Source organism: Papaver somniferum, chromosome 2 (genome assembly GCF_003573695.1).
Source record: "Papaver somniferum cultivar HN1 chromosome 2, ASM357369v1, whole genome shotgun sequence".
Lineage (NCBI taxonomy): Eukaryota > Viridiplantae > Streptophyta > Magnoliopsida > Ranunculales > Papaveraceae > Papaver > Papaver somniferum.
This window is the reverse complement of record NC_039359.1, coordinates 168330128-168341465: the sequence shown is the minus strand read 5'-3', so window position 1 is coordinate 168341465 and position 11338 is coordinate 168330128. Positions and strand designations below refer to the sequence as shown.

Here is an 11338-nt window from a genome sequence, read left to right as displayed (position 1 = left end):
TGTTAATCACAAGTATAATGCATCAAGAGTCTAAAACTAAGCATGCATTATCAAGGGAAAACACAGTTGATTAATAAAAACCATTTAAATCATTTTTATCAATGCAATTAATCATATAAAAATATTACATAAATTAATAAAATAGAGATTACCACATAATTATTGTGAGAATGGCTTCCTCTGTCACCCCTGGGATTGGGTTTAGCTCCTCATCCCAAAAACACACTCACAAGATAAATTCATGGCTAAAATAGGTGTTTTTATTGATGTATAAGATGAAACAAGAAATTGTAACGTTGTGCAAGTGTTACAGCGTCACCGTTACAAAGGGGTCACTGTTACAAAAGAGTATGGTAATTTAAGACTGTTGTAAACGATAAGTATCTACTGCTGTGAAACAACAACAGTGGTATTGAAAATAAGTCTGCTGAAGAACGACGGACTCTGCGAGTCTGTTCTTCGTGTTCTTCAGAAGCTTTAATGGCAGCAGCAGCAGCAGCGCTGTCTCCTCTATAATTGCTTCTCCTAGGCTCTCATCGACTCTAAACTCTCTCCTCAAGTTTTCCAAACTTTTCTTCGATGTAAACCAACACTTATATAGCCCAACAGATCCATAAATCTCGACTAAATATGCGATTATTCTTTTTCTTCTTCTTATGAAGTTGAAACGATAATCGCTTCTGTTGAGCTTTTTCACGTGTTGTTGGCTATAAAATAGCTACCAAACTCTTCCATAATCTTGAATAGGACCATGTACATGTTAATCCAGCGTCAAAGTCCTCCAGAAATCTCTCAAAAATATTCTAAAAACCCAACAGAGAACACGTCTCTCTGTTGGAAACTTTGAAACCCTCTCTCGGCCATTCCAGCCCAATTGGTTGGTTCCAATCGATTGTACAAGGCCTGTTTAGTCCATACAAGTCCAGCCCAACTGATTTCGGCGATTGAATCTCGTTAAAACTCCATCAAAATTCGATTATCAATCTGCCAGTGAACTTCCCGCCAATTTTCCAATTCAAAACGTGAAGAAGGTGGGTGCCCTTATCCTGTGTTGTTCTCCCTTTAGCAGCTGCCTGGAAATAGGTCACCCCTTAGTAATTAGGTTACCCCTTATCCAAAATCGAGGGTCCGTATAGTGATTTCTCTGGGACATTTTCCGCACTTTTTTCGGGGTTCCTCCGGGATATTCCTGGGGTACTTCCGGTACAATTCTGGGGCGCTTCCGGCACGTTATCAACGGAGGTCCAAATGCCGCATTTTTAGCCAATTTCGCCACAAAGCCTTATTCTTCCAAAAACACCTACAAATAAATAAAATAACCAAATAAGTACGATATCGAGCACTAACAATATATACAAATGAGCTATATTAGACTCATAAATGCGTCTATCAAATACCCCCAAATTTATTATTTGCTAGTCCTCGAGCAAATCTAATCTAAAATAAAATGACTACACTTAGCACGTGCAGTAAGCCGTTAAACCACTAGGTGGCCCTAGTGGCGGAGTGTTGTCTCCGGAGGGTTTACCAGAGGTGTACCACAAAACCTTAATACTCCAGAGCTTAGCTATCTACGCAGAACCTTGGAAGGCACTAAAGAATCTCCTTGGTTGGCATACTTATTGACTACAGGAAGAAGTACCTTGATGCGAAATTCCAATTGTTGTACACGAGTTTGCACTCAAGCATACTAAAATTCATATAAAGTGACAGAGCTCTACTCAGATAGTTGCACTATGGACATCATATTCGGAGTCAAACTAATCACATGGAAAGATTAAGAAGATAGATATAGAAAAACATAGATGGTTTTGATGTTTACTAAGTGAACGACTTTCCCATATCTGTCTGAAGGCCTCCGCCAAAATGAACCTATCCTAATGGATTGAGATACTAGTCTGACTAATATCAACACACTGACATATACAAGGGTACCAGTGGTCGATAACCTAACTCTAGGTCAACACAACTGGCACATACAAGGGTACCAGTGGTCGACTTTATTGAATTTATTCCTTTTGGTCAAATGGTCTGGTCTCAATTTTTTTTTTTTTTTTTTTTTTTGGTAACTACCATTTTTTTTTCATCTTTTTTTTTTCATCTCTTTTTCTTTTTCAACTTTTTTTTTTCATGGTATCTCAATCACTCTAATTCACCCTAGCATTGGTAACAACTTGAATCGTGGGCCCCACCTATCACTTAGAGAAACATAGTTTAAAAACAAAATAAAATAAAAATAGAAGTGAAAAGGACTCAACGAGATATGGTGAAACTATCATGTTATTTCTAACACCTGAGCTCTGTGCTTTTATGAATAGACTCTTTAGATGTTTCCATCTAATCAGATTGGTTCCTCAAACTCCTACAATCAAAATGCTTCCATCCACTTAGATTAGTTAGTGCAATCCTCAATAGGCATAAATTTCTAGGCTCTGGAGTTTATTTATTGCAAAAAGGTGACAAAAAGTGTTTCTTCCCCACCCCCAAACTTAAATCTTACATTGTCCTCAATGTTCTAAAGATGAAATTAAAAGCATGAACAAGGAGAAACTATTACCACTGGAGGGAAAAGAAATAAGGAAGGATATTACCGTATCACATGAACGCGGGAGCCTCCCAGTAAATGCTAAATTTATAGTCATTAGCTAGACATCAAATACCTCAAAAAGAATTTTCACCTTCCAAAGTCGTATACCAATAGTCGAAACAATTGTGGGTCCATAAGACCAAATAGAACTGCCACTAATAGGAGACAAATGGTCAAGATCAGAAAAATGAGCAGAAAGAGCACAACCTGATCTAAAGTTTCTCGCAAGACAACTGGATTTATCTGGAGTGCCCAATTGGGCTTCATATGAGTGTCTCGGCAAACAGATTCATCCGAAAAACGGGCCTCTAACATATGGATTTTTTCCTGGACTTTATCAGGCGGATCAGGTTGTGGAGTCTGAATACACTCAAGCGATACCTCAGATGCACTAGGCTTGAGTCCCAAGTTAGGGACTTCTATTGGGGATAATTGACAATCTCTACCCCCAAATTTAGGGTAATCACTATTCTCCGTAAGACCTTTAACTATGGCTTGAATTTCCGGATCCGGAGAGTATTTAAAATACTCTAGAGCTTCTTCTAGTTCACTACCCCCAAACTTAGAGTTTTGGGTGTCTCTAGATAAACTAGTCACAATATTCCTAATTTCTAGACCATCCGGTTCCTGAAAAAGGTCAATTGCTTTCTCTGAGTTATAATCAGGTGGTTCATCCTCTAAATTCTTTTGAGGTATACTAGCTATAGGACTTATATGTTTCATATCCTCTATGGTCATCCCTAGAGTTTCCTTATTGTGTTGAAGCACGGTTACTGGCCTAATCTCATGATCACTATCCAAATTGGAAGTTATAGGCAAAATCTCAGATGGGCCTACAAATGCATAATTGGGGTCCAACTTAGGAGGATCTTTAGGCTCTTCGAAATAAGGGCTTAAGGTAGATTCGGTAGCTAGTAATGGTTCAAACCTAGATTTCCATCTATCGGTATCTAACATAGGAATAGAATCCAACAGAGCATTTACTTGTTCAATGTTGCTATCATCGTCAAAATCCATGCTAAAACGGGTTAGACAACTCTCTAATGGATCTTCCGATTCGGTGTTTGGTACAGACTTCGGAACTAAGGTTCCTATCATGTTGACCTCTTCAATGCACGTGTCATCTAGCTCAGAATGTAGATTATTGACATTAAAAATATTCAACTCAATAGTCATATTACCAAAAGATAGATTCATAATACCATTTCGACAGTTTATGATCGCATTAGACGTGGCTAAAAACGGGCGACCTAAAATCACTGGTACTCTGGATCAGGGACAGGTTGGGTATCTAGGATAATAAAATCCACTGGATAAATAAACTTGTCAACCTCTATGAGAACATCCTCTATCACACCACGAGGAACTTTAACGAACCTATCAGCTAACTGAAGTGTTATCTGGGTAGGTTTCATCTTACCAAGTCCTAGATTGAGGTACACATGATATGGAAGTAAGTTCACACTGGCTCCTAAGTCAAGCAACGCTTTCTCAACACGGTACTTACCTATTGTACAAGAAATGGTAGGGGACCCTGGGTCTTTATACTTAGGAGTAGTGGTATTCTGAATAATAGAACTCACATGACTAGCTATGAAGGCTTTCTTCTGGACACTGAGCTTACGCTTTCGCGTACACAAGTCCTTAAGGAACTTGACATAAGAGGGAATCTGCCTAATTGCATCTAATAATGGAAGGTTGATATTAACCTGCTTAAAAACCTCCAATATATCATTAAAGTTGGACTCCCTCTTATTCGGAACTAGCAGCTGGGGAAACGGGGCTCTGGGAACAAAGTGAGGCTCAACATGACCCTCATTGGTCTCTTTAGAGACTCTATCAGTCTCCTCATTTTCTGGCTCATAAGGGTGAACTACAGCATGTTCACTTTCAGGTATGTCGACCTTATTATCAACTTTCTTTCCACTCCTAAGGGTCGTGACAGCATTCACATGATTGTACGATTACTCTCCTCTAGGGTTAGGATCAGTATGACTAGGGAACCTTCCATCTTCTCTTCACTTATAAACTTAGCTATTTGTCCTACTTGAAGTTCTAACTTGGCAAGACTCTGGGAAGTATTCTTCAATTCCTGCCTAGTTTCTTGTTGAAAGCTCATGTGGTTCTTTGATAGCATGTCATGGTTACTTACTAACATAGTGATAGCTTCCTCTAAGGTAGAGATCTTTTTCTCGGAAGTGTTCTGAAACTGGGTTTGACCTGAAGAGTTCTTAAAACCAAAACCTGGGGGAGGCTGAGAATTGCTAGACTGGCCTTGACTCTGGCCCTTAGACCAAGAGAAATTAGGATGGTTTCTCCAACCAGGGTTGTAGGTTTCTGAGTATGGGTCAAACTTCTGACGGTTCTCAAACCTAGCATTGTTATAGACAGCATGGGCTTGCTCTTCACTAACCTGACCTTCCCAAAATGAATTATCGGGCTCTATTCCACAACTAGAGACTTGAGAGGCTCTATTAGGTTCAACAAGGGACCTATTTTTAGTCTGACCCATTTCTAAAGCTTCTAACCTTCTGGATAAAGCAGCAAACTTAGCATCTGACGCAAAACTCGTATCTACCATATTGGTGCTACTTCTATTGACCAAGAGTCTTTTAGGGGGTTCAACACAAGATTCCCACTGTTGGGATTTTTCAGCGATAGCTCCTAAGAAGGTAAAAGCATCATCAGCATTTTTACTAGTGAACTCACCAGCGCACATAGATCAACCATGGCTTTGGTCGAATAGTCTAAACCATCATAAATAATCTGTACAAGTTTCATATTATCAAATCCATGGTGAGGACACTGAGATAGGAGATCATTGAATCGCTCTAAAAACCTATAAAGAGACTCTCCCTCTTGTTGCACACTAGCACTAATTTTCTGCCTAACAGCTGCAGTTTTATGCTTAGGGTAGAATTTCATATAGAAGGCAGCGATAAGTTCCTGCCATGTTTCTATGGATTCAGACGGTAGGTTGTTAAGCCAGGTCTTGGCTTTATCTCTCAAGGAAAAGGGAAACATTTTAAGTTTCAAGACTTCATCAGTAAGGTCTTTATTCTAATTGTCCCACAGATTTCCTCAAAGTCCCTAATATGGAAATAAGGGTTCTCATCATCTTTTCCTAAGAATATAGGGATCATCTGAAGAATACTAGGTTTTATCTCAAAATTAGCCGTAGTGGCTGGCAATTTAATGCATGAAGCTCGGTTGGTCCTAGTTGGGAACATGTAATCTTTCAAAGTTGCCATCGCTGGCACAACAGAAGTACTAGGGGTACTTTTCACTCAGAGATAAATTCTCAAAACTGAAGTTTCCAAAAACAGGGCTCTCCAAAGAAGAGTCTTCGAGCTCCCTGCTTAAATCAGAAGAACTACTAGGTTTTTCGCTAATCAATCGACCTAGAGTATCTCTTTTCCAAGCCCTATTAACAAAATCGGGCATACACTAAAAAGAATTCAAAAAGAAATAAAAATCCTAACAGAAGGTTCTAGCAATCACACAGCAGGCTGACTCGACTTTACCACAGCAAACCTAAAGATTTCTAGCAAACAACAAGCATGATGGCTCCACTTAGATTGTTTCTAGACCAGCTTCTAATCCTTCGAAAGGGAATTCGTTACAATTTAGCAAACCCCTCTGGAATCAATCCGAGTTAAAGCAAGTTGAATCGAGGCGAGGGAAGCTCAGTGGAGCTTTGATACCCAAAACCTCACCGATCCAATGCGGCGCAGTCACGCATTCAACTCGCAGAAACCGTCAAGAACTTCGAGGTGTGCTTAAAAGAGTAACCAATATTTTTCGAATGATTGTCCTGTTAAGCTCGATACCCTATAGGTCTCTTTCTAGTCCAAATTTTAGGCTTAGGTTCGCTTTAGGTTTCGTTTTCCTAAGGCGGGCAAGAAGGGAGCGGTGATGAAATCCGAACCCTTATCTTGTTGGTCCAGGCCTTGCCCTTTACTAGGAATATAAAAACAGTCCTATTCGTCCTCAAACAATTATCACCTTAAGGAGTACAGTAACCCGCTTGCAGGAGATTCGCGGGTTTCGATTTTACCTCCCGTACCAGACGGGCGATGAACCGTTGTCGACTCGGGCCACGACTCCTATGCGTGTGCGAACCCGAGGGGCCGAGACGATATTGTAATCGTCGTCCTTCCCTGCAAACAGTTTATATTTAAGGGTACCCTTCCGTAGGGTTTAAAAATAAAAATAAAAATGTCCCAAAATTAATGTCCAAAGTCCATAAAAAAAATACAAAAAAAAGAAAGTCTAATAAAAAAAAATTACAAAAATAAAAATGTCACTCTTTTTTTTTCTCTCTTTTACAAAATAAAGAAAATCTTCTTCTTTCGCTCCTTTAGCTTTGCTTTTCGCTCCCAAACTTTAAGTAAATCACCACAAGCTTTGGCAAAATTGTCTTTCGCTCCAATCTTCAAAAATCTGCAAGGAAACAAAAAAAAACCAAAAACGTAAAGAAGAACAAAATAATAAAAAAAAAAAAAAAAATCTAAAAAAAATGCTAACTAAACACAGGTCCGCATCGGCGGCGCCAAAAATTGATGTATTTTCAATTTTTTGTAGAGTAGTGGTAAAAGGTTCTTTTCAGACTTGTGAAGGTAACAAAATTTCTAGATTTAAATAAAATTTAGGAAAAATAGCAAACTGAAGTAAAATTTTATGGAGAAATAGGGGTTAAGATTCCACCAATCAACAATACTTATGTGATCTAATATTTTTTTACTATGCAATTTAAATAATTGGGTTGATTCTAAATATTGCCAAGAGCAGATTTTCCAAAATATCAAATGTTAATCACAAGTATAATGCATCAAGAGTCTAAAACTAAGCATGCATTATCAAGGGAAAACACAGTTGATTAATAAAAACCATTTAAATCATTTTTATCAATGCAATTAATCATATAAAAATATTGCATAAATTAATAAAATAGAGGTTACCACATAATTATTGTGAGAATGGCTTCCTCTGTCACCCCTGGGATTGGGTTTAGCTCCTCATCCCAAAAACACACTCACAAGATAAATTCATGGCTAAAATAGGTGTTTTTATTGATGTATAAGATGAAACAAGAAATTGCAACGCTGTGAAAGTGTTACAGCGTCACCGTTACAAAGGGGTCACTGTTACAAAAGAGTATGGTAATTTAAGACCGCTGTAAACGATAACTATCTACTGCTGTGAAACAACAACAGTGGTATTGAAAATAAGTCTGCTGAAGAACGACGGACTCTGCGAGTCTGTTCTTCGTGTTCTTCAGAAGCTTTAATGGCAGCAGCAGCGCTGTCTCCTCTATAATTGCTTCTCCTAGGCTCTCATCGACTCTAAACTCTCTCCTAAAGTTTTCCAAACTTTTCTTTGATGTAAACCAACACTTATATAGCCCAACAGATCCATAAATCTCGACTAAATATGCGATTATTCTTTTTCTTCTTCTCATGCAGTTGAAACGATAATCGCTTCTGTTGAGCTTTTTCACGTGCTGTTGGCTATAAAATAGCTACCAAACTCTTCCATAATCTTGAATAGGACCATGTACATGTTAATCCAGCGTCAAAGTCCTCCAGAAATCTCTCAAAAATATTCTAAAAACCCAACAGAGAACACGTCTCTCTGTTGGAAACTTTGAAACCCTCTCTCGGGCCATTCCAGCCCAATTGGTTGGTTCCAATCGATTGTACAAGGCCTGTTTAGTCCATACAAGTCCAGCCCAACTGATTTCGGCGATTGAATCTCGTTAAAACTCCATCAAAATTCGATTATCAATCTGCCAGTGAACTTCCCGCCAATTTTCCAATTCAAAACGTGAAGAAGGTGGGTGCCCTTATCCTGTGTTGTTCTCCCTTTAGCAGCTGCCTGGAAATAGGTCACCCCTTAGTAATTAGGTTACCCCTTATCCAAAATCGAGGGTCCGTATAGTGATTTCTCTGGGACATTTTCCGCACTTTTTTCGGGGTTCCTCCGGGATATTCCTGGGGTACTTCCGGTACAATTCTGGGGCGCTTCCGGCACGTTATCAACGGAGGTCCAAATGCCGCATTTTTAGCCAATTTCGCCACAAAGCCTTATTCTTCCAAAAACACCTACAAATAAATAAAAGTACGATATCGAGCACTAACAATATATACAAATGAGTTATATTAGACACATAAATGCGTCTATCACCGCCTGTAATACATCAACCAAAAATTTAACACTCAATCAGTTTAAATGAAAATCCAAAAAGAACAATTCAGAACCAAAAAAATTAGCTCATATGCATACACCATTACTGTTAAATTACCATTTCCATATCTTAATTAGTTAAAAAAAAAAAAAAAAACACATCACCTAATTTTAGAACTTTAAAATTGGCTACTACCAATAATTTTTACATCACCCATAGTTAAAGTGTATTCGTAGCCTTTTAAGTGTAACCTCCATCACGCATGATACAACCAATTAATCACCTATGTGTTTCTAATAAAATCATAAATTACGCCATAAAGCGCATTATACTTGGCTCAAATTTAACAATACTATAGGAAATGCATGAGCATATAATAAACAACAAAGAGTACTCTATTGGACTAATACACATTTTCTCCGTTCCATTCTAATTTTGGGAGAGGAAAAACACTATTGTAGATCCTTGTAATAGTAAAAAGAAAAAAAACAGCATCGAAGCACGTAATGAGGTAGTACTTCCAGAGTTAGCAAGTAAATTATTTTTCACTATAAAGTAAACATTACGATGAAGAAACTAATGTTCATTCAAAAAGTGCAATACGTTGAGTTTATTGCTGTTTCTTATAGCCATGAAAAATTTGAACATCTCCACCGTCATGGCATCTTGTGTGATGATCAGCATATTGGCCTTTATATCGTACAACCGCTTCACAATTGATTCACTAATCTATCCTAAATACTAAGACATAACAACTGCCATTGCATTCATAACCAAATATACTTTCAGCAAATAAAAGATCAATGACTCATAAAATCGAAATGGTGAATGAAAAGGGTGCCCAAAAATGATATACTGTTACATCTGCTACAACGTCTAGATGAAGCCACTGGCCATACCCAAATGCAGTCTCAACTTGCCTGAAAATATAACAGGAAATAATCATTTTACCAGAGTTTCATATAGCCATAAAAAAATAAACACTACACAACTACAGTATCTGACATTGATGCGTAAAACTGCAAGATCATGGTTATGATTGCATTTACTGATAAAGGTCTAGTCATTTCTAAGCAACTTCTGAAATAGATAAATCCTACACCAATTAGATAGAATTGGTCAGTGAACCTATTATGGCTATTACCTTTCGCCAAGGGAGGGGTAAGCAGATTTTTCTTTTCCTAACAGAAAATTATAGACAAGCCTAAAGAACTGGAAAACTAACTAGAAAACTGTGGCATAAATTCTTCAACTCACCTCATCATATCCTCAGGTGGAGCTGGCCCAATATTTATTTGATAGTTTGCATGGAGTGGATGTGAACCTGGGAATGAAAATATATCTCGTCAGTTCAATCGGCAAATAAGTTCTGGAATCACAAAATGAGAGTATTGGAATAAAATAGAAAAAAAGGAAAGATTGATTATGGTACTCACACCAAGCACCTGGTTACTACTGGTTTAAGAGGGTCATCTTCCTGAGAGCAAGAAAAAGATGAATAGAGGAATAAGGAACACAAACAATTCCAAACATGAGATTAAGATTATACGGGGAAAAAAACAGTGAGCGTACCCTGTAAAAGTCTATACTTGTCTTTAGATCATACTGCCATTCTCTTCTCTCCAAATACTGCACAAAGATAAAGAGATATCATAAAATTCAATATTGATCAATGTAATGCCAAATTTACACTGCTGGAGATCTTTATTTACAATGTCGGAGATCTTTACAGACGAATATACCTCCATTGCTAGTCTTTCCTTTTCAGGACCTCCTTTAACACAAAACGCAGCACCCCATTGACAAAAAATTCAAGAGAAAGTGTTAAATACCACAAACAAAACAACGTACAGAAACAATAACTAATTATTAAGAAAAATCGTTTTGTTATGAACAAATAAGCTATGAACAAAGAAGAAATGGGAGGGATTAGCAGGAGAAAAAGAGTTCCGGAGAAAAAAACTCTATATCTCTGGCAACTTGTATTACCTGCGAACTTAAAAACCCTAAAAAGCAAACCTAAAAACCTATTACCTGCAACAGATAAAAAACCTTAATTGATCAAAATAATTGAATCTATCAAAAACCTTAATTGATCAAAATAATTGAATCTATCATAGATGCAATGCAAACAGAGACATATATGATACCTGAAGGTAAATCAACCAAGAAAAGAAGAGAGGTGAATAGATTAGGATGAGACATGTGTGTAGATGATGGAGAAGAAGGTGGAGGCGGAAGTAGATCGAATAATGGAAGAGACGCAAACAAAAACTCTTAGCATCTTTATTAGATCGAATAATGGAAGAGGGGTTTTGTTTTAGGGTTTGGAACAGCTTTTCTTTTGGTTTCCTAAGCAAATTTTTTGTTTTTTAATTTTTTTTATCCCTTGACCAATAAAGTATCGCCAAGTGTCCTCTCCAGGTTTACCGTGTGAACTCTTTTCTCAGTGATTGTGGCCCTCACGAAAACTCTTCTCTCAGCGATTGTGTAAACTGTTCTCTCGTTGAACGGTGACGCTCACTTTTCAACGTGGGGGCTCATATGAGTTAGGATTTTAAAGG

General features: G+C 37.8%; 1 protein-coding gene across 2 annotated transcripts; it reads right to left on the bottom strand.

Annotated features, from left to right (window-relative positions):
- Positions 1–9106: 9106 nt before the first annotated feature.
- On the bottom strand, positions 9107–11122 carry LOC113354241 (gamma-glutamylcyclotransferase 2-2-like). 2 transcript variants are annotated; one of them, XM_026597643.1, is made up of 7 exons: positions 10925–11122; positions 10764–10808; positions 10517–10548; positions 10347–10403; positions 10211–10251; positions 10032–10098; positions 9107–9694 (listed from the first exon to the last, which is right to left on the bottom strand). In XM_026597643.1, the coding sequence occupies exons 1-6, from the start codon at positions 10977–10979 to the stop codon at positions 10044–10046; spliced, it is 285 nt and encodes a 94-aa protein (XP_026453428.1). In that variant the 5' UTR covers positions 10980–11122; the 3' UTR covers positions 9107–9694; positions 10032–10043. The 2 variants fall into 2 exon arrangements, with proteins under 2 accessions (XP_026453428.1, XP_026453429.1); XM_026597644.1 differs by lacking the exon at positions 10764–10808.
- Between the last annotated feature and the right edge of the window lie 216 nt (positions 11123–11338).